Raw genomic sequence first — 27,475 nt, 5'->3', positions numbered from 1 at the left:
TGTTTTGAGATTGAGAACAGTTCTGGGATTGAGAACTGTTTTGGGATTGAAAGCAGTTTTGGGATTGAGAGCAATTCTGGGATTGAGAACAGTTTTGGGTCTGAGAACAGTTTCCGGATTGAGAACAGTTTTGGGATTGAGAACAGTTTTGGTATTGAGAACAGTTTTGGGATCGAGAACAGTTCTGGGATTGAGACAAATTCTGGGATTCAGAACAGTTTTGGGATTGAGAACAGTTCTGGGATTGAGACAAATTCTGGGATTGAGAACAGTTTTGGGATTGAGAACAGCTTTGGGATTGAAAGCAGCTTTGGGATTGAGTGCAATTCTGGGATTGAGAACAGTTTTGGGGTTGAGGACAGTTTTGGGATTGAGAACAGTTTCAGAATTGAGAACAGTTTTGGGATTGAGAACAGTTTTAGGATTGAGAAGATTTCTGGGATTGAGAACAGTTTTGGGATTGAGAACAGTTTTGGCATTGAGAACATTTTTGGGATTGAGAACAGTTTTGGGATTGAGAACAGTTCTGGGATTGAGAACATTTTCAGGATTGAGAAAAGTTTTGGGATTGAGAATAGTTCTGGGATTGAGAACAGTATTGGGATTGAGAACAGTTCTGGGATTGAGAACAGTTTTGGGATTGAGAACAGTTTCAGGATTGAGAACAGTTTTGGGATTGAGAACAGTTTTGGGATTGAGAACAGTTCTGGGATTGAGAACAGTTTTGGGATTGAGAAGAGTTCTTGGATTGAGAACATTTTCAGGATTGAGAACAGTTTTGGGATTGAGAACAGTTCTGGGATTGAGAACAGTTTTGGGATTGAGAACAGTTCTGGGATTGAGAACAGTTTCGGGATTGAGAACAGTTCTGGGATTGAGAGCAGTTTTGGGATTGGGAGCAGCTTTGGGATTGAGAACAGTTTTTGGGATTGAGAACAGTTTCAGGATTGAGAACAGTTTTGGGGTTGAGGACAGTTTTGGGATTGAGTACAGTTTTAGCATTGAGAAGAATTCTGGGATTGAGAACAGTTTTGGGATTGAGAACAGTTTTGGCATTGAGAACAGTTTTGGGATTGAGAACAGTTTTGGGATTGAGAACAGTTTTGGGATTGAGAACAGTTTTGGGATTGAGAACAGTTTTGGGATTGAGAACAGTTTGGGATTGCGAACAGTTTTAGGATTGAGAAGAGTTCTGGGATTGAGAACATTTTCAGGATTGAGAACAGTTTTGGGATTGAGAACAGTTCTGGGATTGAGAACAGTTTTGGGATTGAGAACAGTTCTGGGATTGAGAACAGTTTTGGGATTGAGACCAGTTTCAGGATTGAGAACAGTTTTGGGATTGAGAACAGTTTTGGGATTGAGAACAGTTTTGGGATTGAGAACAGTTCTGGGATTGAGAACAGTTTTGGGATTGAGAACAGTTCTGGGATTGAGAACAGTTTTGGGATTTAGACAAGTTCTGGGATTTAGAACAGTTTCAGGATTGAGAACAGTTTTGGGATTGAGATCAGTTTCAGGATTGAGAACAGTTTTGGGATTGAGAACAGTTTTGGGATTGCGAACAGTTCTGGGATTTATAACAGTTTTGGGATTGAGACAATTTCTGGGATTTAGAACAGTTTTGAGATTGAGAACAGTTCTGGGATTGGGAACAGCTTTGGGATTGAGAGCAGCTTTGGGATTGATAGCAGTTCTGGGATTGAGAACAGCTTTGGGATTGAGATAAGTTTCAGGATTGAGAACAGTTTCGGGATTGAGAACAGTTTTGGGATTGAGAACAGTTCTGGGATTGAGAACAATTTTGGGATTGAGACAAATTCTGGGATTTAGAACTGTTTTGAGATTGAGAACAGTTCTGGGATTGAGAACTGTTTTGGGATTGAAAGCAGTTTTGGGATTGAGAGCAATTCTGGGATTGAGAACAGTTGTGGGTCTGAGAACAGTTTCCGGATTGAGTACAGTTTTAGGATTGAGAACAGTTTTGGTATTGAGAACAGTTTTGGGATCGAGAACAGTTCTGGGATTGAGACAAATTCTGGGATTGAGAACAGTTTTGGGATTGAGAACAGTTCTGGGATTGAGACAAATTCTGGGATTGAGAACAGTTTTGGGATTGAGAACAGCTTTGGGATTGAAAGCAGCTTTGGGATTGAGAGAAATTCTGGGATTGAGAACAGTTTTGGGATTGAGAACAGTTTTGGGATCGAGAACAGTTCTGGGATTGAAACAAATTCTGGGATTGAGTACAGTTTTGGGATTCAGAACAGTTCTGGTATTGAGACAAGTTCTGGGATTGAGAACAGTTTTGTGATTGAGAACAGTTTCAGGATTGAGAACAGTTTTGGGATTGAGAGCAGTTTTGGAATTGAGAACAGTTTCGGGATTGAGAACAGTTTCGGGATTGAGAACAGTTCTGGGGTTGAGAGCAGTTTTGGGATTGGGTGCAGCTTTGGGATTGAGAACAGTTTTTGGGATTGAGAACAGTTTCAGGATTGAGAACAGTTTTGGGGTTGAGGACAGTTTTGGGATTGAGAACAGTTTCAGAATTGAGAACAGTTTTGGGATTGAGAACAGTTTTAGGATTGAGAAGATTTCTGGGATTGAGAACAGTTTTGGGATTGAGAACAGTTTTGGCATTGAGAACAGTTTTGGGATTGAGAACAGTTTTGGGATTGAGAACAGTTCTGGGATTGAGAACATTTTCAGGATTGAGAAAAGTTTTGGGATTGAGAACAGTTCTGGGATTGAGAACAGTATTGGGATTGAGAACAGTTCTGGGATTGAGAACAGTTTTGGGATTGAGAACAGTTTCAGGATTGAGAACAGTTTTGGGATTGAGAACAGTTTTGGGATTGAGAACAGTTCTGGGATTGAGAACAGTTTTGGGATTGAGAAGAGTTCTTGGATTGAGAACATTTTCAGGATTGAGAACAGTTTTGGGATTGAGAACAGTTCTGGGATTGAGAACAGTTTTGGGATTGAGAACAGTTCTGGGATTGAGAACAGTTTTGGGATTGAGACCAGTTTCAGGATTGAGAACAGTTTTGGGATTGAGAACAGTTTTGGGATTGAGAACAGTTTTGGGATTGAGAACAGTTCTGGGATTGAGAACAGTTTTGGGATTGAGAACAGTTCTGGGATTGAGAACAGTTTTGCTATTTAGACAAGTTCTGGGATTTAGAACAGTTTCAGGATTGAGAACAGTTTTGGGATTTATAACAGTTTTGGGATTGAGACAATTTCTGGGATTTAGAACAGTTTTGAGATTGAGAACAGTTCTGGGATTGGGAACAGCTTTGGGATTGAGAGCAGCTTTGGGATTGATAGCAGTTCTGGGATTGAGAACAGCTTTGGGATTGAGATAAGTTTCAGGATTGAGAACAGTTTCGGGATTGAGAACAGTTTTGGGATTGAGAACAGTTCTGGGATTGAGAACAATTTTGGGATTGAGACAAATTCTGGGATTTAGAACTGTTTTGAGATTGAGAACAGTTCTGGGATTGAGAACTGTTTTGGGATTGAAAGCAGTTTTGGGATTGAGAGCAATTCTGGGATTGAGAACAGTTGTGGGTCTGAGAACAGTTTCCGGATTGAGTACAGTTTTAGGATTGAGAACAGTTTTGGTATTGAGAACAGTTTTGGGATCGAGAACAGTTCTGGGATTGAGACAAATTCTGGGATTGAGAACAGTTTTGGGATTGAGAACAGTTCTGGGATTGAGACAAATTCTGGGATTGAGAACAGTTTTGGGATTCAGAACAGTTCTGGTATTGAGACAAGTTCTGGGATTGAGAACAGTTTTGGGATTGAGAACAGTTTCAGGATTGAGAACAGTTTTGGGATTGAGAGCAGCTTTGGAATTGAGAACAGTTTCGGGATTGAGAACAGTTTCGGGATTGAGAACAGTTCTGGGTTTGAGAGCAGTTTTGGGATTCGGAGCAGCTTTGGGGTTGAGATCAGTTTTTGGGATTGAGAACAGTTTCAGGATTGAGAACAGTTTTGGGGTTGAGGACAATTTTGGGATTCAGAACAGTTTCAGAATTGAGAACAGTTTTGGGATTGAGAACAGTTTTAGGATTGAGATGAGTTCTGGGATTGAGAACAGTTTTGGGATTGAGAACAGTGTTGGTATTGAGAACAGTTTTGGGATTGAGAACAGTTTTGGGATTGAGAACAGTTCTGGGATTGAGAACATTTTCAGGATTGTGAACAGTTTTGGGATTGAGAACAGTTTTGGGATTCAGAACAGTTTCAGGATTGCGAACAGTTTTGGGATTGAGAACAGTTTTGGGATTGAGAACAATTTTGGGATTTAGAACAGTTTTGGGATTTAGACAAGTTCTGGGATTTAGAACAGTTTCAGGATTGAGAACAGTTTTGGGATTGAGAACAGTTTCAGGATTGAGAACAGTTTTGGGATTGAGACTAGTTCTGGGATTGAGAACAGTTTTGGGATTGAGAACAGTTTTGGGATTGAGAACAGTTCTGGGATTGAGAACAGTTTTGGGATTGAGAACAGTTCTGGGATTGAGAACATTTTCAGGATTGAGAGCAGTTTTGGGATTGAGATCAGTTTCAGGATTGAGAGCAGTTTCAGGATTGAGTACAGTTTTGGGACTAAGAACAGTTTCAGGATTGAGAACAGTTTCGGGATTGAGAACAGTTTGGGGATTGAGAACAGTTCTGGGATTGAGAACAGTTTTGGGATTGAGAACAGTTCTGGGATTGAGAACAGTTCTGGGATTGAGAACAGTTTTGAGATTGAGAACAGTTCTGGGATTGAGAACAGCTTTGGGATTGAAAGCAGCTTTGGGATTGAGAGCAATTCTGGGATTGAGAACAGTTTTGGGATTGAGAACAGTTTCAGGATAGAGAACAGTTTTGGGATTGAGAACAGTTTTGGGATCGAGAACAGTTCTGGGATTGAGACAAATTCTGGGATTGAGAACAGTTTTGGGATTGAGAACAGTTCTGGGTATGAGACAAATTCTGGGATTGAGAACAGTTTTGGGATTGAGAACAGCTTTGGGATTGAAAGCAGCTTTGGGATTGAAAGCAATTCTGGGATTGAGAACAGTTTTGGGATTGAGAACAGTTTCAGGATTGAGAACAGTTTTGGGATTGAGAACAGTTTTGGGATTGAGAACAGTTTTGGGATCGAGGACAGTTCTGGGATTGAGACAAATTCTGGGATTGAGAACAGTTTTGGGATTGAGAACATTTCTGGGATTGAGACAAGTTCTGGGATTGAGAACAGTTTTGGGATTTAGAACAGTTTTGGGATTGAGAACAGTTTTGGGATTGAGAGCAGCTTTGGAATTGAGAACAGTTTCGGGATTGAGAACAGTTTTGGGATTGAGAACAGTTCTGGGATTGAGAGCAGTTTTGGGATTGAGAGCAGCTTTTGGATTGAGAACAGTTTTGGGATTGAGAACAGTTTCAGGATTGAGAACAGTTTTGGGGTTGAGGAAAGTTTTGGGATTGAGAACAGTTTCAGGATTGAAAACAGTTTTAGGATTGAGAACAGTTTTAGGATTGAAAACAGTTTCAGGATTGAGAACAGTTCTGGGATTGAGAACAGTTCTGGGATTGAGAACAGTTTTGGGATTGAGAACAGTTCTGGGATTGAGAACAGTTTTGGGATTGAGACAAATTCTGGGATTTAGAACAGTTTTGAGATTGCGAACAGTTCTGGGATTGAGAACAGCTTCGGGATTGAAAGCACCTTTGGGATTGAGAGCAATTCTGGGATTGAGAACAGTTTTGGGATTGAGAACAGTTTCGGGATTGAGAACAGTTCTGGGATTGAGAACAGTCCTGGGATTGAGAACAGTTTTGGGATTGAGAACAGTTCTGGGATTGAGAACAATTTTGGGATTGAGACAAATTCTGGGATTTAGAACTGTTTTGAGATTGAGAACAGTTCTGGGATTGAGAACTGTTTTGGGATTGAAAGCAGTTTTGGGATTGAGAGCAATTCTGGGATTGAGAACAGTTTTGGGTCTGAGAACAGTTTCCGGATTGAGAACAGTTTTGGGATTGAGAACAGTTTTGGTATTGAGAACAGTTTTGGGATCGAGAACAGTTCTGGGATTGAGACAAATTCTGGGATTCAGAACAGTTTTGGGATTGAGAACAGTTCTGGGATTGAGACAAATTCTGGGATTGAGAACAGTTTTGGGATTGAGAACAGCTTTGGGATTGAAAGCAGCTTTGGGATTGAGTGCAATTCTGGGATTGAGAACAGTTTTGGGGTTGAGGACAGTTTTGGGATTGAGAACAGTTTCAGAATTGAGAACAGTTTTGGGATTGAGAACAGTTTTAGGATTGAGAAGATTTCTGGGATTGAGAACAGTTTTGGGATTGAGAACAGTTTTGGCATTGAGAACATTTTTGGGATTGAGAACAGTTTTGGGATTGAGAACAGTTCTGGGATTGAGAACATTTTCAGGATTGAGAAAAGTTTTGGGATTGAGAATAGTTCTGGGATTGAGAACAGTATTGGGATTGAGAACAGTTCTGGGATTGAGAACAGTTTTGGGATTGAGAACAGTTTCAGGATTGAGAACAGTTTTGGGATTGAGAACAGTTTTGGGATTGAGAACAGTTCTGGGATTGAGAACAGTTTTGGGATTGAGAAGAGTTCTTGGATTGAGAACATTTTCAGGATTGAGAACAGTTTTGGGATTGAGAACAGTTCTGGGATTGAGAACAGTTTTGGGATTGAGAACAGTTCTGGGATTGAGAACAGTTTCGGGATTGAGAACAGTTCTGGGATTGAGAGCAGTTTTGGGATTGGGAGCAGCTTTGGGATTGAGAACAGTTTTTGGGATTGAGAACAGTTTCAGGATTGAGAACAGTTTTGGGGTTGAGGACAGTTTTGGGATTGAGTACAGTTTTAGCATTGAGAAGAATTCTGGGATTGAGAACAGTTTTGGGATTGAGAACAGTTTTGGCATTGAGAACAGTTTTGGGATTGAGAACAGTTTTGGGATTGAGAACAGTTTTGGGATTGAGAACAGTTTTGGGATTGAGAACAGTTTTGGGATTGAGAACAGTTTGGGATTGCGAACAGTTTTAGGATTGAGAAGAGTTCTGGGATTGAGAACATTTTCAGGATTGAGAACAGTTTTGGGATTGAGAACAGTTCTGGGATTGAGAACAGTTTTGGGATTGAGAACAGTTCTGGGATTGAGAACAGTTTTGGGATTGAGACCAGTTTCAGGATTGAGAACAGTTTTGGGATTGAGAACAGTTTTGGGATTGAGAACAGTTTTGGGATTGAGAACAGTTCTGGGATTGAGAACAGTTTTGGGATTGAGAACAGTTCTGGGATTGAGAACAGTTTTGGGATTTAGACAAGTTCTGGGATTTAGAACAGTTTCAGGATTGAGAACAGTTTTGGGATTGAGATCAGTTTCAGGATTGAGAACAGTTTTGGGATTGAGAACAGTTTTGGGATTGCGAACAGTTCTGGGATTTATAACAGTTTTGGGATTGAGACAATTTCTGGGATTTAGAACAGTTTTGAGATTGAGAACAGTTCTGGGATTGGGAACAGCTTTGGGATTGAGAGCAGCTTTGGGATTGATAGCAGTTCTGGGATTGAGAACAGCTTTGGGATTGAGATAAGTTTCAGGATTGAGAACAGTTTCGGGATTGAGAACAGTTTTGGGATTGAGAACAGTTCTGGGATTGAGAACAATTTTGGGATTGAGACAAATTCTGGGATTTAGAACTGTTTTGAGATTGAGAACAGTTCTGGGATTGAGAACTGTTTTGGGATTGAAAGCAGTTTTGGGATTGAGAGCAATTCTGGGATTGAGAACAGTTGTGGGTCTGAGAACAGTTTCCGGATTGAGTACAGTTTTAGGATTGAGAACAGTTTTGGTATTGAGAACAGTTTTGGGATCGAGAACAGTTCTGGGATTGAGACAAATTCTGGGATTGAGAACAGTTTTGGGATTGAGAACAGTTCTGGGATTGAGACAAATTCTGGGATTGAGAACAGTTTTGGGATTGAGAACAGCTTTGGGATTGAAAGCAGCTTTGGGATTGAGAGAAATTCTGGGATTGAGAACAGTTTTGGGATTGAGAACAGTTTTGGGATCGAGAACAGTTCTGGGATTGAAACAAATTCTGGGATTGAGTACAGTTTTGGGATTCAGAACAGTTCTGGTATTGAGACAAGTTCTGGGATTGAGAACAGTTTTGTGATTGAGAACAGTTTCAGGATTGAGAACAGTTTTGGGATTGAGAGCAGTTTTGGAATTGAGAACAGTTTCGGGATTGAGAACAGTTTCGGGATTGAGAACAGTTCTGGGGTTGAGAGCAGTTTTGGGATTGGGTGCAGCTTTGGGATTGAGAACAGTTTTTGGGATTGAGAACAGTTTCAGGATTGAGAACAGTTTTGGGGTTGAGGACAGTTTTGGGATTGAGAACAGTTTCAGAATTGAGAACAGTTTTGGGATTGAGAACAGTTTTAGGATTGAGAAGATTTCTGGGATTGAGAACAGTTTTGGGATTGAGAACAGTTTTGGCATTGAGAACAGTTTTGGGATTGAGAACAGTTTTGGGATTGAGAACAGTTCTGGGATTGAGAACATTTTCAGGATTGAGAAAAGTTTTGGGATTGAGAACAGTTCTGGGATTGAGAACAGTATTGGGATTGAGAACAGTTCTGGGATTGAGAACAGTTTTGGGATTGAGAACAGTTTCAGGATTGAGAACAGTTTTGGGATTGAGAACAGTTTTGGGATTGAGAACAGTTCTGGGATTGAGAACAGTTTTGGGATTGAGAAGAGTTCTTGGATTGAGAACATTTTCAGGATTGAGAACAGTTTTGGGATTGAGAACAGTTCTGGGATTGAGAACAGTTTTGGGATTGAGAACAGTTCTGGGATTGAGAACAGTTTTGGGATTGAGACCAGTTTCAGGATTGAGAACAGTTTTGGGATTGAGAACAGTTTTGGGATTGAGAACAGTTTTGGGATTGAGAACAGTTCTGGGATTGAGAACAGTTTTGGGATTGAGAACAGTTCTGGGATTGAGAACAGTTTTGCTATTTAGACAAGTTCTGGGATTTAGAACAGTTTCAGGATTGAGAACAGTTTTGGGATTGAGAACAGTTTCAGAATTGAGAACAGTTTTGGGATTGAGAACAGTTTTGGGATTGCGAACAGTTCTGGGATTTATAACAGTTTTGGGATAGAGACAATTTCTGGGATTTAGAACAGTTTTGAGATTGAGAACAGTTCTGGCATTGGGAACAGCTCTGGGATTGAGAACAGTTTCGGGATTGAGAACAGTTTCAGGATTGAGAGCAGTTTCAGGATTGAGAACAGTTTTGGGATTGAGAACAGTTTCAGGATTGAGAACAGTTTCGGGTTTGAGAACAGTTTCAGGATTGAGAACAGTTTCAGGATTGAGAACAGTTTTGGGATTGAGAACAGTTTCAGGATTGAGAACAATTCTGGGATTGAGAACAGTTCTGGGATTGAGAACATTTTGGGATTGAGAACAGTTCTGGGATTGAGAACAATTTTGGGATTGAGACAAATTCTGGGATTTAGAACAGTTTTGAGATTGAGAACAGTTCTGGGATTGAGAACAGTTTTGGGATTGAAAGCAGTTTTGGGATTGAGAGCAATTCTGGGATTGAGAATAGTTTTGGGTCTGAGAACAGTTTCCGGATTGAGAACAGTTTTGGGATTGAGAACAGTTTTGGTATTGAGAACAGTTTTGGGATCGTGAACAGTTCTGGGATTGAGACAAATTCTGGGATTGAGAACAGTTTTGGGATTGAGAACAGTTCTGGGATTGAGACAAATTCTGGGATTGAGAACAGTTTTGGGATTGAGAACAGCTTTGGGATTGAAAGCAGCTTTGGGATTGAGAGCAATTCTGGGATTGAGAACAGTTTTGGGATTGAGAACAGTTTTGGGATCGAGAACAGTTCTGGGATTGAAACAAATTCTGGGATTGAGTACAGTTTTGGGATTCAGAACAGTTCTGGTATTGAGACAAGTTCTGGGATTGAGAACAGTTTTGTGATTGAGAACAGTTTCAGGATTGAGAACAGTATTGGGATTGAGAGCAGCTTTGGAATTGAGAACAGTTTCGGGATTGAGAACAGTTTCGGGATTGAGAACAGTTCTGGGATTGAGAGCAGTTTTGGGATTGGGAGCAGCTTTGGGATTGAGAACAGTTTTTGGGATTGAGAACAGTTTCAGGATTGAGAACAGTTTTGGGGTTGAGGACAGTTTTGGGATTGAGATCAGTTTTAGCATTGAGAAGAGTTCTGGGATTGAGAACAGTTTTGGGATTGAGAACAGTTTTGGCATTGAGAACAGTTTTGGGATTGAGAACAGTTTTGGGATTGAGAACAGTTTTGGGATTGAGAACAGTTCTGGGATTGAGAACAGTTTTGGGATTGAGAACAGTTTGGGATTGCGAACAGTTTTAGGATTGAGAAGAGTTCTTGGATTGAGAACATTTTCAGGATTGAGAACAGTTTTGGGATTGAGAACAGTTCTGGGATTGAGAACAGTTTTGGGATTGAGAACAGTTCTGGGATTGAGAACAGTTTTGGGATTGAGACCAGTTTCAGGATTGAGAACAGTTTTGGGATTGAGAACAGTTTTGGGATTGAGAACAGTTTTGGGATTGAGAACAGTTCTGGGATTGAGAACAGTTTTGGGATTGAGAACAGTTCTGGGATTGAGAACAGTTTTGGGATTTAAACAAGTTCTGCGATTTAGAACAGTTTCAGGATTGAGTACAGTTTTGGGATTGAGATCAGTTTCAGGATTGAGAACAGTTTTGGGATTGAGAACAGTTTTGGGATTGCGAACAGTTCTGGGATTTATAACAGTTTTGGGATTGAGACAATTTCTGGGATTTAGAACAGTTTTGAGATTGAGAACAGTTCTGGGATTGGGAACAGCTTTGGGATTGAGAGCAGCTTTGGGATTGATAGCAGTTCAGGGATTGAGAACAGCTTTGGGATTGAGAAAAGGTTCAGGATTGAGAACAGTTTCGGGATTGAGAACAGTTTTGGGATTGAGAACAGTTCTGGGGTTGAGAACAGTTTTGGGATTGAGAACAGTTCTGGGATTGAGAACAGTTTTGGGATTGAGAACAGTTTCAGGATTGAGAACAGTTCTGGGATTGAGACAAATTCTGGGATTGGGAACAGTTTTGGGATTGAGAGCAGCTTTTGGATTGAGAACATTTTCGGGATTGAGAACAGTTTCGGGATTGAGAACCGTTTCTCGATTGAGAACAGTTTTGGGATTGAGTACAGTTTCAGGATTGAGAACAGTTCTGGGATTGAGAACAGTTTTGGGATTGAGAACAGTTCTGGGATTGAGAACAGTTTTGGGATTGAGAGCAATTCTGGGATTGGGAACAGTTTTGGGATTGAGAACAGTTTTGGGATTGAGAACTGTTCTGGGATTGAGTACAGTTTGGGGATTCAATACATTTTCGGGATTGAGAACAGTTTCAGGATTGAGAGCAGTTTCGGGATTGAGAACAGTTTTGAGATTGAGGACAGTTTCAGGATTGAGAACTGTTTTGGGATTGAGAACAGTTTTGGGATTGAGACAAGTTCTGGCATTTAGAACAGTTTTGAGATTGAGAACAGTTCTGGGGTTTAGAACAGTTTTGGGATTGAGAACAGTTCTGGGATTGAGAACAGTTTTGGGATTGAGAACAGTTTCAGGATTGAGAACAGCTTTGGGATTGAGAGCAGCTTTGGGATTGAGAACGGTTTTGGGATGGAGAACAGTTCTGGGATTGAGGCAAATTCTTGGATTGAGAACAGTTCTGGGATTGAGAACAGTTTCAGGATTGAGTACAGTTCTGGGATTGAGACAAGTTCTGGGATTGAGAACAGTTTTGGGATTTAGAACAGTTCTGGGATTGAGAACAGCTTTGGGATTGAGAGCAGTTTTGGGACTGAGAGCAGTTCTGGGATTGAGAACGGTTTTGGGATTGAGAGCAGCTTTGGGATTGAGAACATTTTCGGGAATGAGAACAGTTTCGGGATTGAGAACAGTTTCTGGATTGAGAACAGTTCTGGGATTGAGAACAATTTCAGGATTGAGAACAGTTCTGGGATTGAGAACTGTTCTGGGATTGAGAACAGTTTTGGGATTGAGAACAGTTCTGGGATTGAGAACAGTTTTGGGATTGAGACAAATTCTGGGATTTAGAACAGTTTTGAGAATGCGAACAGTTCTGGGATTGAGAACAGCTTTAGGATTGAAAGCATCTTTGGGATTGAGAGCAATTCTGGGATTGAGAACAGTTTTGGGATTGAGAACAGTTCTGGGATTGAGGCAAATTCTGGGATTGAGAACAGTTCTGGGTTTGAGAACAGTTTTTGGGATTGAGAACAGTTTCAGGATTGAGAACAGTTCTGGGATTGAGTCAAGTTCTGGGATTGAGAACAGTTTTGGGATTCAGAACAGTTCTGGGAATGAGAACAGCTTTGGGATTGAGAGCAGTTTTCGGATTGAGAGCAGTTCTGGGATTGAGAACAGTTTTGGGATTGAGAGCAGCTTTGGGATTGAGAACATTTTCGGGATTGAGAACAGATCTGGGATTGAGAACAGTTTTGGGATTGAGAACAGTTCTGGGATTGAGAACAGTTTTTGTATTGAGACAAATTCTGGGATTTAGAACAGCTTTGAGATTGCGAACAGTTCTGGGATTGAAAGCAGCTTTGTGATTGAGAGCAATTCTGGGATTGAGAACAGTTTTGGGATTGAGAACAGTTTTGGGATTGAGAACAGTTTTGGGATTGAGAACAGTTTTGGGATTGAGAACAGTTTCGGGATTGAGAACAGTTTCAGGATTGAGTGCAGTTTCAGGATTGAGAACAGTTTTGGGATTGAGAGCAGTTTCAGGATTGAGAACAGTTTCGGGTTTGGGAACACTTTCAGGATTGAGAACAGTTTCAGGATTGAGAACAGTTTTGGGATTGAGAACAGTTTTGGGATTGAGAACAGTTTCAGGATTGAGAACAGTTCTGGGATTGAGAACAGTTCTCGGATTGAGAACAGTTTTAGGATTGAGAACACTTCTGGGATTGAGAACAGTTTTGGGATTGAATCAAATTCTGGGATTTAGAACAGTTTTGAGATTGAGAACAGTTCTGGGTTTGAGCACTGTTTTGGGATTGAAAGCATCTTTGGGATTGAGAGCAATTCTGGGATTGAGAACAGTTTTGGGTCTGAGAACAGTTTCAGGATTGAGACCAGTTTTGGGATTGAGATCAGTTTTGGTATTGAGAACAGTTTTGGGATCGAGAACAGTTCTGGGATTGAGACAAATTCTGGGTTTGAGAACAGTTTTGGGATTGAGAACAGCTTTGGGATTGAAAGCAGCTTTGGGATTGAGAGCAATTCTGGGATTGAGAACAGTTTTGGGATTGAGAACAGTTTTGGGATTGAGAACAGTTTTGGGATCGAGAGCAGTTCTAGGATTTAGACAAATGCTGGGATTGAGAACAGTTTTGGGATTGAGAACAGTTCTGGGATTGAGACAAGTTCTGGGATTGAGAACAGTTTTGGGATTGAGAACAGTTTTGGGATTGAGAACATTTTCGGGATTGAGAACAGTTTCGGGATTGAGAACCGTTTCTCGATTGAGAACAGTTCTGGGATTGAGAACAGTTTCAGGATTGAGAACAGTTCTGGGATTGAGAACAGTTTTGGGATTGAGAACAGTTCTGGGATTGAGAACAGTTTTGGGATTGAGACAAATTCTGGGATTTAGAACAGTTTTGAGATTGCGAACAGTTCTGGGATTGAGAACAGTTTTGGGATTGAAAGCAGCTTTGGGATTGAGAGCAATTCTGGGATTGAGAACAGTTTTGGGATTGAGAACAGTTTTGGGTTCGAGAACAGTTCTGGGATTGAAACAAATTCTAGGATTGAGTACAGTTTTGGGATTGAGAACAGTTCTGGTATTGAGACAAATTCTGGGATTGAGAACAGTTTTGTGATTGAGAACAGTTTCAGGATTGAGAACAGTTTTGGGATTGAGAACAGTTTCAGGATTGAGAACAGCTTTGGGATTGAGAGCAGCTTTGGGATTGAGAACGGTTTTGGGATTGAGAACAGTTCTGGGATTGAGGCAAATTCTGGGATTGAGAACAGTTCTGGGATTGAGAACAGTTTTTGGGATTGAGAACAGTTTCAGGATTGAGAACAGTTCTGGGATTGAGACAAGTTCTGGGATTGAGAACAGTTTTGGGATTTAGAACAGTTCTGGGATTGAGAACAACTTTGGGATTGAGAGCAGTTTTGGGATTGAGAGCAGTTCTGGGATTGAGAACGGTTTTGGGATTGAGAGCAACTTTGGGTTTGAGAACATTTTCGGGAATGAGAACAGTTTCGGGATTGAGAACAGTTTCTGGATTGAGAACAGTTCTGGGATTGAGAACAGTTTCAGGATTGAGAACAGTTCTGGGATTGAGAACAGTTCTGGGATTGAGAACAGTTTTGGGATTGAGAACAGTTCTGGGATTGAGAACAGTTTTGGGATTGAGACAAATTCTGGGATTTAGAACAGTTTTGAGATTGCGAACAGTTCTGGGATTGAGAACAGTTTTTGGGATTGAGAACAGTTTCAGGATTGAGATCAGTTCTGGGATTGAGTCAAGTTCTGGGATTGAGAACAGTTTTGGGATTTAGAACAGTTCTGGGATTGAGAACAGCTTTGGGATTGAGAGCAGTTTTGGGATTGAGAGCAGTTCTGGGATTGAGAACAGTTTTGGGATTGAGAGCAGCTTTGGGTTTGAGAACATTTTCGGGTTTGAGAACAGTTTTGGGATTGAGAACCGTTTCTGGATTGAGAACAGTTCTGGGATTGAGAACAGTTTCAGGATTGAGAACAGTTCTGGGATTGAGAACAGATCTGGGATTGAGAACAGTTTTGGGATTGAGAACAGTTCTGGGATTGAGAACAGTTTTGGGATTGAGACAAATTCTGGGATTTCGAACAGTTTTGAGATTGTGAACAGTTCTGGGATTGAGAACAGCTTTGGGATTGAAAGCAGCTTTGGGATTGAGAGCAATTCTGGGATTGAGAACAGTTTTGGGATTGAGAACAGTTTTGTGATTGAGAACAGTTCTGGGATTGAGAACAGTTTTGGGATTGAGAACAGTTTCGGGATTGAGAACAGTTTCAGGATTGAGAGCAGTTTCAGGATTGAGAACAGTTTCGGGTTGGGAACAGTTTCAGGATTGAGAACAGTTTCAGGATTGAGAACAGTTTTGGGATTGAGAACGGTTTTGGGATTGAGAACAGTTTCAGGATTGAGAACAGTTCTGGGATTGAGAACAGTTCTGGGATTGAGAACAGTTTTGGGATTGAGAACACTTCTGGGATTGAGAACAGTTTTGGGATTGAGACAAATTCTGGGATTTAGAACAGTTTTGAGATTGAGAACAGTTCTGGGTTTGAGCACTGTTTTGGGATTGAAAGCAGCTTTGGGATTGAGAGCAATTCTGGGATTGAGAACAGTTTTGGGTCTGAGAACAGTTTCAGGATTGAGACCAGTTTTGGTATTGAGAACAGTTTTGGGATCGAGAACAGTTCTGGGATTGAGACAAATTCTGGGATTGAGAACAGTTTTGGGATTGAGAACAGTTCTGGGATTGAGACAAATTCTGGGTTTGAGAACAGTTTTGGGATTGAGAACAGCTTTGGGATTGAAAGCAGCTTTGGGATTGAGAGCAATTCTGGGATTGAGAACAGTTTTGGGATTGAGAACAGTTTTGGGATTGAGAACAGTTTTGGGATCGAGAACAGTTTTGGGATTGAGAACAGTTTCAGGATTGAGAACAGTTTCGGGATTGAGAACAGTTCTGGGATTGAGAGCAGTTTTGGGATTGAGAGCAACTTTGGGATTGAGAACAGTTTTGGGATTGAGAACAGTTTCAGGATTGAGAACAGTTTTGGGGTTGAGGACAGTTTTGGGATTGAGAACAGTTTCAGGATTGAGAACAGTTTTGGGATTGAGAACAGTTTTAGGATTGAGAACAATTTCAGGATTGAGAGCAGTTCTGGGATTGAGAACAGTTCTGGGATTGAGAACAGTTTTGGGATTGAGAACTGTTCTGGGATTGAGAACAGTTTTGGGATTGAGACAAATTCTGAGATTTAGAACAGTTTTGAGATTGAGAACAGTTCTGGGATTGAGAACAGCTTTGGGACTGAAAGCAGCTTTGGAATTGAGAGCAATTCTGGGATTGAGAACAGTTTTGGGATTGAGAACAGTTTCGGGATTGAGAACAGTTTTGGGATTGAGAACAGTTTTGGGATCGAGAACAGTTCTGGGATTGAGACAAATTCTGGGATTGAGAACAGTTTTGGGATTGAGAACAGTTCTGGGATTGAGAACAGTTTTGGGATTTAGACAAGTTCTGGGATTGAGAGCAGTTTTGGGATTGGGAGCAGTTTTGGGATTGAGAACACTTTTGGGATTGAGAACAGTTTCAGGATTGAGAACAGTTTTGGGGTTGAGGACAGTTTTGGGATTGAGAACAGTTTCAGAATTGAGTACAGTTTTGGGATTGAGATCAGTTTTAGGATTGAGAACAGTTCTGGGATTGAGAACAGTTCTGGGATTGAGAACAGTTTTGGGATTGAGAACAGTTTTGGGATTGAGAACAGTTTTGGGATTGTGAACATTTCTGGGATTGCGAACATTTTCAGGATTGAGCACAGTTTTGGGATTGAGAACAGTTCTGGGATTGAGAACAGTTTTGGGATTGAGAACAGTTTTGGGATTGAGAACAGTTTCAGGATTGAGAACAGTTTTGGGATTGCGAACAGTTTTGGGATTGAGAACAGTTCTGGGATTGAGAACAGTTTTGGGATTTAGACAAGTTCTGGGATTTAGAACAGTTTCAGGATTGAGAACAGTTTTGGGATTGAGAACAGTTTCAGGATTGAGAACAGTTTTGGCATTGAGAACAGTTCTGGGATTTAGAACAGTTTTGGGATTGAGACAAATTCTGGGATTTAGAACATTTTTGAGATTGAGAACAGTTCTGGGATTGAGAACAGCTTTGGGATTGAGAGCAGCTTTGGGATTGATAGCAGTTCTGGGATTGAGAACAGTTTTGGGATTGAGAATAGTTTCAGGATTGAGTACAGTTTTGGGATTGAGAACAGTTTTGGGATTGAGAACAGTTCTGGAATTGAGAACAGTTTTGGGATTGAGAACAGTTCTGGGATTGAGAACAGTTTTGGGATTGAGAACAGTTTCAGGATTGAGAACAGCTTTGGGATTGAGAGCAGCTTTGGGATTGAGAACGGTTTTGGGATTGAGAACAGTTCTGGGATTGAGGCAAATTCTGGTATTGAGAACAGTTCTGGGATTGAGAACAGTTTTTGGGATTGAGAACAGTCTCAGGATTGAGAACAGTTCTGGGATTGAGACAAGGTTTGGGATTGAGAACAGTTTCGGGATTTAGAACAGTTCTGGGATTGAGAACAGCTTTGGGATTGAGAGCAGTTTTGGGATTGAGAGCAGTTCTGGGATCGAGAACTGTTTTGGGATTAAGAGCAGCTTTGGGATTGAGAACATTTTCGGGATTGAGAACAGTTTCGGGATTGAGAACAGTTTCGGGATTGAGAACAGTTCTGGGATTGAGAACAGTTTTGGGATTGAGAACAGTTCTGGGATTTAGACAGATTCTGAGATTGAGAACAGTTTTGGGATTGAGAACAGTTCCGGGATTGAGAACAGTTTTGGGATTGAGGACAGTTTTGGGATTGAGAACAGTTTTGTGATTGAGAGTAGTTCTGGGATTGAGAATAGTTTTTGGATTGAGAACAGTTTTGGGATTGAGAGCAGTTTTGAGATTGAGAACAGTTTTGGGATTGAGAACAGTTCTGGGATTGAGAACAGTTTTGGGATTGAGAACAGTTCTGGGATTGAGAACTGTTCTGGGATTGAGAACAGTTTTGGGATTGAGAAAAGTTTCGGGATTGAGAACAGTTTCGGGATTGAGAACAGTTCTGGGATTGAGGCAAATTCTGGGATTGAGAACAGTTTTGGGATTGAGAACAGTTTCAGGATTGAGAACAGTTTCAGGATTGAGAACAGTTTTGGGATTGAAACAGTTTTGGGATTGAGAATAGTTTCAGGATTGAGAACCGTTTTGGGATTGAGAACAGTTTTGGGATTGAGAATAGTTTCAGGATTGAGAACAGTTTTGGGATTGAGAACAGTTTTGGGATTGAAACAGTTTTGGGGTTGAAAACAGTTTTGGGGCCGAGAATAGTTCCTTGATTGAGAACAGTTCAGGGATTGAGTGGAGTTCAGGGATTGTAACAGGCTGGTGCACAATTTTATATGCCGCCCCCACCCCCACCCTCCAACAACGCCCCCCACCAGCAACCCCCCCACTCCATGTTGCCAACTCACTGCTGGAGTGTAAAACTCCACCCATGGGCTCTAGAGGACTGAAAGCACGGCAGTGAAGAGTGAGGAATGTACAAGAGGCCAGAAGTGAAGGGGAAGGTGGTATAGCGGCACTGAATAGTATTCTGGAGACCCAGGGGAATGCTCTGCAGACCTGGGATGAATCCCGCCATAGCAGATGGTGAAATTTGAATCCATTAAATCTATGTGTGTGTGTGGGGGGGTTGTGTGTGGGGGGGTTGTGTGAGGCAGCATGTGGGGGGATTCTGTGAAGGGACGGTTGGGGCGATGTGTGAGGGGGTATTTGAGAAGATGTGTGTGAGGGGTATGTGAGAAGATGTGTGTGAGGGGGTATGTGAGAAGATGTGTGTTAGAAAGTGTGTGAGTGAGTATGTGTCGGGTTATGTGGGTGGGTATGTGTCACAGTGTGTGTAATTGGTCCCTGTATTTCGAGCTGTTTCCCTGTATGTCTCTCTCTCTCTCTAACACCACCTCCCTGCCCCACCACCCCCAACACTCAGGGGAATAAGAGATGCACCATCTCGTTTCCATTTTCCCACCAACACTTACAAAATCAATGTATTAAATGATCCAAACTACAGGTCATGATTTCCATCAAACCTCCTCCCATTGCTCCCAAATATCCAACTCTGTTTATTAATGTGAGAAAAACACAATCCAAGGATCTTAAACCCCAAATAAAACATCACCTTGAAAAAGTTAAAGCTTTATCTGAGCTCAAACGTTGGAATTCCTGATTTAGTTTAGCCAGTTCACTGTGGTTAAGGGAAGGGCTGTTGCTATGGTTATCAATCGAATAATGTCACAACATTACATTGTTACCGTGACAGCAGTTGTAAAAACAGAAATGAGAACAATGTCAGGATTGCAGTCAATCCAGTGCCTCCGGCCTGTTAGCCTTGACCTAAGGCAGCAGGAGGATGGCCTGGGCCCTGTAACTGGGACAAGTAATTTCCTCTTGGTGCAGCCACTTGAATATGGTCCTGGGTTTGAGCAGGTGTGTGTGTGTAGATGAGTCTCTGTCCCTGTAGTGTGATATAGTGGGTCCTGTCCTCACTCAGTGTCCTTCACACGGGATGCGGTCTGAGCTGAATCTCAGCCAGACCCTGGAGAAAGCTGACACAGGGCAGCTCACTCACTGAGGGGATTGACATCAGACCACACATGTGAGAGTGAGTGAGAGTGTGTGTGTGAAAGTGAGTGCATGAGTGTTCATGTGAGTGAGATGTTTTGAGTGAGTAAGTGTGAGTGTGATGGTGTAGTCTGTGTTCACACAGTGATGGTATTCTCTGTGTACACACGGTGGTGGTATTCTCTGTGTACACGCGGTGATGTTGCTCTCTGTGTACATGCGGTGATGGTATTCTCTGTGTACACGCGGTGATGGTGCTCTCTGTGTACACGCAGTGACGGTGCTCTCTGTGTACACACAGTGACGGTGCTCTCTGTGTACACGCGGTGATGGTGCTCTCTGTGTACACGCGGTGACGGTAATCTCTGTGTACACACGGTGATGGTGCTCTCTGTGTGCATGCAGTGACGGTGCTCTCTGTGTACATGCGGTGATGGTGCTCTCTGTGTACACGCGGTGATGGTATTCTCTGTGTACACGTGGTGATGGTGCTCTCTGTGCACATGCAGTGATGGTGCTCTCTGTGTACATGCAGTGACGGTGCTCTCTGTGTACACGCGGTGATGGTATTCTCTGTGTACACGCGGTGACGGTGCTCTCTGTGTACACACGGTGACAGTGCTCTCTGTGTACACACGGTGGCCGTATTCTCTGTGTACACATGGTGACAGTGCTCTCAGTGTACACGCGGTGATGGTGCTCTCTGTGTACACGCGGTGACGGTGCTCTCTGTGTACATGCGGTGACGGTGCTGTCTGTGTACACGTGGTGATAGTGCTCTCTGTGTACACACGGTGGCCGTATTCTCTGTGTACACATGGTGACAGTGCTCTCTGTGTACATGCAGTGATGGTGCTCTCTGTGTACACGCGGTGACGGTGCTCTCTGTGTACACGTGGTGACGGTGCTCTCTGTGTACACACGGTGGCTGTATTCTCTGTGTACACGCGGTGACGGTGCTCTCTGTGTACACGCGGTGATGGTGCTCTCTGTGTACACGCGGTGACGGTGCTCTCTGTGTACATGCGGTGACGGTGCTCTCTCTGTACACGCAGTGACGGTGCTCTCTGTGTACACGCGGTGACGGTGCTCTCTGTGTACACGCGGTGACGGTGCTCTCTGTGTACACGCGGTGATGGTGCTCTCTGTGTACACACGGTGGCCGTATTCTCTGTGTACACGCGGTGACAGTCCTCTCTGTGTACACGCAGTGACGGTGCTCTCTGTGTACACGCGGTGACGGTGCTCTCTCTGTACACGCAGTGATGGTGCTCTCTGTGTACATGCAGTGACGGTGCTCTCTGTGTACGTGCAGTGACAGTGCTCTCTGTGTACACGCGGTGATGGTATTCTCTGTGTACACGCGGTGACGGTGCTCTCTGTGTACACACGGTGACGGTGCTCTCTGTGTACACACGGTGGCCGTATTCTCTGTGTACACACGGTGACAGTGCTCTCAGTGTACACGTGGTGATGGTGCTCTCTGTGTACACGCGGTGACGGTGCTCTCTGTGTACACGCGGTGACGGTGCTCTCTGTGTACACGCGGTGATGACGCTCTCTGTGTACACACGGTGGCCGTATTCTCTGTGTACACGCGGTGACAGTGCTCTCTGTGTACATGCGGTGATGGTGCTCTCTGTGTACACGCGATGACGGTGCTCTCTCTGTACACGCAGTGACGGTGCTCTTTGTGTACACGCGGTGACGGTGCTCTCTGTGTACACGTGGTGACGGTGCTCTCTGTGTACACACGGTGGCCGTATTCTCTGTGTACACATGGTGACAGTGCTCTCTCTGTACACACGGTGATGGTGCAGTGTGTTGATTAATGCTTTGTGTTTTGTATTTTGCAGCTCGCAGTTCGATGTTGTTCTCCTGTATTCCAATGCCCACCATTCGAGCCCAGTTGTCCAAACAGATGGAGGAGGCTTCCTATGGTAAGGAATCCCTACGCCAACACATTGTGATGTTGCTGACAGATAGTTCAAAGCTCCATTGTCAAATTTCTCAAAACAGCTGCCCGCCCACCACTGGAAGTGTTTCCATCTGAGATTGCTGATTGGGAAATGGAGTTTCAGCTTTAGTTGCTGTGAATCCTCCCTGACTGCAGCTCCCAGGAGGATCAGAGTCTCTCACTGACTCATGGGATGTGAACGCACTAATCCACACTGCCATGTCTACCTCAGGGTGACCCCTCCTAACATGGAACCTCCCGTCGGTCACAGGGTGAACTCAGCTGCAGATTTGCTGCCATTGGTACTCTGATCAAAGGGAATGGCAGGTAATCTGTAAGTGTGTCATCTCCGAGGGGGAAGAAAGACTTGCTTTTATATAGCACTTTTCACATCCTCTGAATTACCTAAAGTTGATTCTCATGATTAGATTTTGAAAGAAACTGATAGGGTTGATAGAGTGAGTGTCCAGGACAAGTGGCAGCCCCTTGAAATCTGAGCCAGAACTTTCAGGATGGAATAAAAAAAAAGGTAAAATACTACGAATACTAGAAATCTGATGTAAGTTGTTAAAAGTTGAGGCCCCAGTACAGACCCCTGTGGGACTCCACTCGTCACATCTTGCAAATCAGAAAAAGACCCATTTATGCATACTCTCTGCTTTCTGCCAGCCAATCTCCTATCCATGCTAATACGTTAACCCCTACACCATGCACTTTTATTTTCTGTAATAATCTTTGATGTGGCACCTTATCAAATGCCTTCTGGAAATCCAAGTACAGTAAGACTACAGGGTCCCATTTACCCACTGTGCATGTTACTCCTTCAAAAAACTCCAATAAATTGGTTAAACATTATTTTCCTTTCACAAAACCATGCTGACTCTTCCCTATTGCCTTGAACTCTTCTAAGTGCCCAGCTATAACCTCCTTAATGATCAATTCTAATAACTTCCCCACAACAGACATCAAGCTAACTGGCCTATATTTTCCTGTTTTCTGCCTCCCTCCCTTCTTGAATAGAGGGGTTATATTTGCCACTTTCCAATCTGATGGAACCTTTCCAGAATCTAGTGAAGTTTGGTAAATTAACACCAGCACATCGACTACCTCATTAGCCACCACTTTTAAGTCCCTAGGATATAGTCCATCAGGACCCGGAGACTTGCCAGCCCGCAGCTCCATCAACTTGCTCAGTATTGTTTCTCTAGTGGTTTCAATTTCACCAAGTTCTTTTCTCCCGTTCACCTCCTGATTTGCAGCTATTACTGGAATGTTTTTTGTATCCTCTACAGTGAACACAGAAGCAAAATATTTGTTTATTTCTTCCGCCATTTCCTTATTATCTACTATTAACTCCCCACTGTCACTCTCTAGAGGACCAACACTCACTTTACTTACTCTTTTCCTTTTTAAATACCTATAGAAACTCTTGCTATCCGTTTTTACATTTCTAGCTAGCTTACTCTCATATTCTAATTTCTTTCTCCTGATTAACCTTTTAGTCATTCTCTGCCATTTTTTTAATATTCTGTCCAATCATCCGTCCTGCCATTCATCTTTACGGAATTGTAAGCTTTTTCCTTAAGTTTGATGTTGTCCTTAACTTCTTTAGTTAACCACAGATGGTGGGTCCTCCCCTTAGAGTTTTTCTTTATAGTAGGAATGTACTTATTCTGAATACTCCGAAAGGGTGCGATTATGTAGGATAGGGTTATACAGGGTAGGGCTATATAGGGTTGTGTTATGTAGGGTGGGGTTATGTAGGGTGGGTTATACAGGGTGGGGTCATATAGGGTGTGGCTATGTAGGGTGGTGTCATATAGGGTGGCATCATATAGGGAAGGATTATGTAGGGCAGGGTCATATAAAGTGGGATTATGTAGGGTGGGATTATGTAGGGTGGGATTATGTAGGGTGGGGTCATATAGGATGGGTTTATGTAGGGTGGGGTCATGTAGGGTGGGGTCATCCAGGGTGGGGCTATATAGGGTGGGGCTATATAGGGTGGGGTCATATGGGGTGGGATTACGTAGGTTGGGGTCATATCGGGTGGGGATATATAGGGTGGGTTCATATAGGGTGGGGTTATATAGGGTGGAGTCATATAGGCTGGGGTTATGTAGGGTGGGATCATAAAGGGTGGGGTTATGTAGGGTGATGTCATAAAGGGTGGGTTTATATAGGGTGGAGTTATATAGGGTGGGGTTATGTAGGGTGGGGTCATATAGGATGAGGTTAAAAAGGGTGGAGTCATATAGGTGGGGTTATATAGGGCGGTGTTATATAGGGTGGTGTTATATAGGGTGGGGTCATATAGCTGGGGTTATATAGGGTTGGGTTATGTAGGGCAGGGTCATATAGTGTGGGGTTATGTAGGGTGATGTCATAAATGGTGGGTTTATATAGGCGGGATCATATAGGGTGGAGTTATATGGTGTGGAATCATAAAGGGTGGAGCTATACAGTGTGGAGTCATATAGGTGGAGTCATATAGGTGGAGTCATATAGGGTGGGGTTATATAGGGTGGGGTTATATAGGTTGTGGTTATGTAGGGTGGGGTTATATAGGGTAGAGTTATGTAGTGTGGGGTTATATAGTGTGGGATTATATAGTGTGAGGTTATATAGTGTGGGGTTATATAGGGTGTCAATGACTGACTTTCTCACAGTGGTAGGGAAAAAAGTAGCTTAAAAATACATACCAGACAAAAGCCTTTCATTTCTGTAGTGCCTTTCATGATATCCGAAAGTGTTCCCAGACAGTGAAGAACTTTTTGAAATTTACTCACTGTTGTATTATAAGAATGCAGCAGCCAATATTCACACAGCAAGATCCCACAAGCAGCAATAAGTTAATGACCAGATAATCCTCTTGTTTGGTGATGTTAGTTGTGAGATAAATATTGGTCAGGACACCCAGGAGAGCTCCCCTGCTCTTCTTCAAGTGAGACTGTGGGATTTGTTTTGCACCTGAGAGGGCAGGTCTTATGTCACATCCCAAAAATTGGCACCTCTAACAGTGTCAGTCACAGGAAGGAAAAGGTCAGAAATCTGAGAGAACGACAGCAGGAAAAACAAGTTAATTAGAAACTGAGAAAGAGAGAAGACATCCTGGTGTCTGGGGCTCTGATGAAGTGTCTACATTAACCTGTCTCTACTGCACTGATCAGAATTTCTACTCTTTACACACTTGTGATTAAATAAGTCACATCTTATTGGACAGTTTTTGGCATGTTTATTGTCAGAATTCCATGTTGGCATATCAATAATGATCAAAAACAACAACAACAACTTGCATTTAGACAGCACCCTTATCAGAGTGAAATATCCTAAACGGCTTCACAGGAGTCTTACCAACTTTTACCAAGTCTTACCAAGTGTTATTAACTGGATGCTACTGAGTCTTACCGAGTTTTACCAAGAGTTACTGAGCCACAGACAGAGACATTTGGAGTGGTGGCTGTAAACTAGTTAGAGGAAGACAGACAACAGAGGGTTATAGGATGGTGGAGGTTACAGAGAGAGGGTTGAGGCCATGCTAGGATCTAGATACAGGATGAGAAATGTATTAGTGTGGCGCTCTCAGACTGTGAGCTGCTCCGTGTGGACAGAGTGACGGGTGAATGGGACATGGTGCCAGTTAAGAAACAGGATGCAGAGTCTTGAATGAGTTTACAGATGGTGTGAGCTGGGAGTGTTTGTTCTATTCACTCATGGGATGTGGCCGTTGCTGGCTAGGCCAGCATTTATTGCCCATCCTAACAGCCCTTGAGAAGATGGTGATGAGCTGCCTTCTTGAACCGCTGAAGTCCATGTGGTGTAGGTACACCCACAGCGCTGATGGGGAGGGGTGTTCCAGGATTTTGACCCAGTGACAGTGAAGGAACGGTGATATATTTCCAAGTCAGGATGATGAGTGACTTGCAGGGGTGGTGTTCCCATGTATCTGCTGCCCTTGTCCTTCTAGATGGTAGTGGTCATGGGTTTGGAAGGTACTGTATAAGGAGTCTTGGTGACCAGAAGTGTAGTGGAGTCTGTGTGTACACTTGGTCATTGTGGACATGTGTGAATCCTGTGTGAGTTGATTAATTCTTTGTCTATCATGCAGGGCAGTGTTATTAATCATTGCATCTCCACAGCCTGTCACTGATATCCCTGATATTCTCTCTCAGGTTCCATTTTCGCCTGGTTACAGTCAGCTGTTGCTTTAACAGACGTGATTTCCACTGTCGTGTTCAATAATCTGTATGTTGCCTCTCTCCAATGGTACAGCAACTTTCCACTGCTCCTGGCTGCTGCAGTTTGTTGGTGCAGCACTATCCCAATCGTGTGAGTACATGTCTCTGTAAACTAGCTGCACTCTGCCATTGTTTCCCACGTTACTCCTGCTTTGATAAACGTTATTCCATTTCTCCATCCACCTCCTCAAATCTATCTCTCCCTCACTGTTGGAATTTCCTCTCTTCTCTTTGCTCCATACATTCTCCTCTTTCCCAAAACTACTTAAACTCCTGATAAAAGCAAAATACTGCGGATGCTGGAAATCTGAAACAAAAACGAAAATACCTGGAAAAGCTCAGCAGGTCTGACAGCATCTGCGGAAAGGAATACAGTTAACGTTTTGAGTCCATATATGAAGAGTCATACGGACTCGAAATGTCGACTGTGTTCCTCTCCGCAGATGCTGTCAGACCTGCTGAGTTTTTCCAGGTATTTTTGTTTTTGTTACTTAAACTCCTGGCTTTTTCCAGGCATGTTTACCTATCGAGACCAGGCCTGACTGCGTGTAGCAGAGAGGAAGAGCACTGCATCATCACAAAATATCACTCTTAACTTCAAACTCCACCTCAAACACAATCTCCTGTGTAATGACACCCTGCCTCAACAAACCCTCCTCCAATCACATCCTGCCTTGACAACCCCTCCTCCAATCACATCCTGCCTCGATAAACACTCCTCCAATCACATACTGCCTTGACAACCCCTCCTCCAATCACATCCTGCCTCGATAAACACTCCTCCAATCACATCCTGCCTTGACAACCCCTCCTCCAATTGCATCTTGCCTCGAATGCGCCTTTCTCCAATCACATCCTGCCTCGACTACCGCTCCTCCAATCACACCCCATCTCGACACCCCCTCCTCCAAACATATCCTGCCTCGAAGGTGCCCTTCTCTAATCACATCCTGCCCTGACTACCGCTCCTCCAATCACTTCCCTTCTCCAATCACATCCTGCCTCGCCACCCCCTCCTCCAATCACATCCCGCCTCAACTACCCCTTCTCCAATCACTCCCTGCCTCGACTACCCCTTCTCCAATCACTCCCTGCCTCGACTACCCCTTCTCCAATCGCTCCCTGCCTCGACTACCCCTTCTCCAATCACATCCTGCCTCACCACCCCCTCCTCCAATCACATCCCGCCTCGACTACCCCTTCTCCAATCACTCCCTGCCTCGACTACCCCTCCTCCAATCACATCCTGCCTCGACTACCCCTTCTCCAATCACACCCTGCCTTGACAACCACTCCTCCAATCACATCCGCCTCAACTCCCCCCTCCTCCAATCACATCCTGCCTCAACACCCCCCTCCTCCAATCACGTCCCGCCTTGACTACCTCTTCTCCAATCACACCGTGCCTCGACTACCGCTCCTCCAATCACATCCTGCCTCAACTACACCTCCTCCAATCATATCGTGTCTCAACTACTGCTCCTTCAATCACATCCCGCCTCAACTTGCCCTTCTACAATCATATCCCACCTTGAGTAGCCCTCCTCCAATCAAATCCTGCCTTGATACTCCCTCCTCCAATCACATCCTGCCTCGACACTTCCTCCCCTAATCACATCCCCCTCGACTACCCCCTTCCAATCACATTCTGCCTCGACACTCCTCCTCCAATCACA

At 43.1% G+C, this 27,475-nt stretch overlaps 2 protein-coding genes across 3 annotated transcripts in view; both read left to right on the top strand.

Annotated features, from left to right (window-relative positions):
• The window catches only part of LOC144688703 (DNA-binding protein RFX2-like), a 911,596-nt gene that overhangs the window by 482,825 nt on the left and 401,296 nt on the right, over positions 1 to 27,475 (top strand). The window lies entirely within an intron of this gene.
• Positions 1 to 27,475, top strand: part of LOC144688700 (solute carrier family 46 member 2-like) — an 84,235-nt gene that overhangs the window by 51,413 nt on the left and 5,347 nt on the right. Inside the window, exons 2-3 of one of the 2 annotated variants that reach the window (XM_078555554.1) lie at positions 21,461 to 21,544; positions 25,734 to 25,890. In XM_078555554.1, coding sequence (XP_078411680.1) covers positions 21,461 to 21,544; positions 25,734 to 25,890 — 241 coding nt within the window. The remainder of the gene's footprint in view (positions 1 to 21,460; positions 21,545 to 25,733; positions 25,891 to 27,475) is intronic. The other variant, XM_078555555.1, reaches the window with a different exon arrangement.

The sequence above is a fragment of the Cetorhinus maximus genome, chromosome 13 (assembly GCF_964194155.1).
Source record: "Cetorhinus maximus chromosome 13, sCetMax3.hap1.1, whole genome shotgun sequence".
Taxonomy (NCBI): Eukaryota; Metazoa; Chordata; class Chondrichthyes; order Lamniformes; family Cetorhinidae; genus Cetorhinus; species Cetorhinus maximus.
The sequence above is the reverse complement of the archived record's forward strand: the minus strand, read 5'-3'. Positions and strand labels throughout refer to the sequence as shown.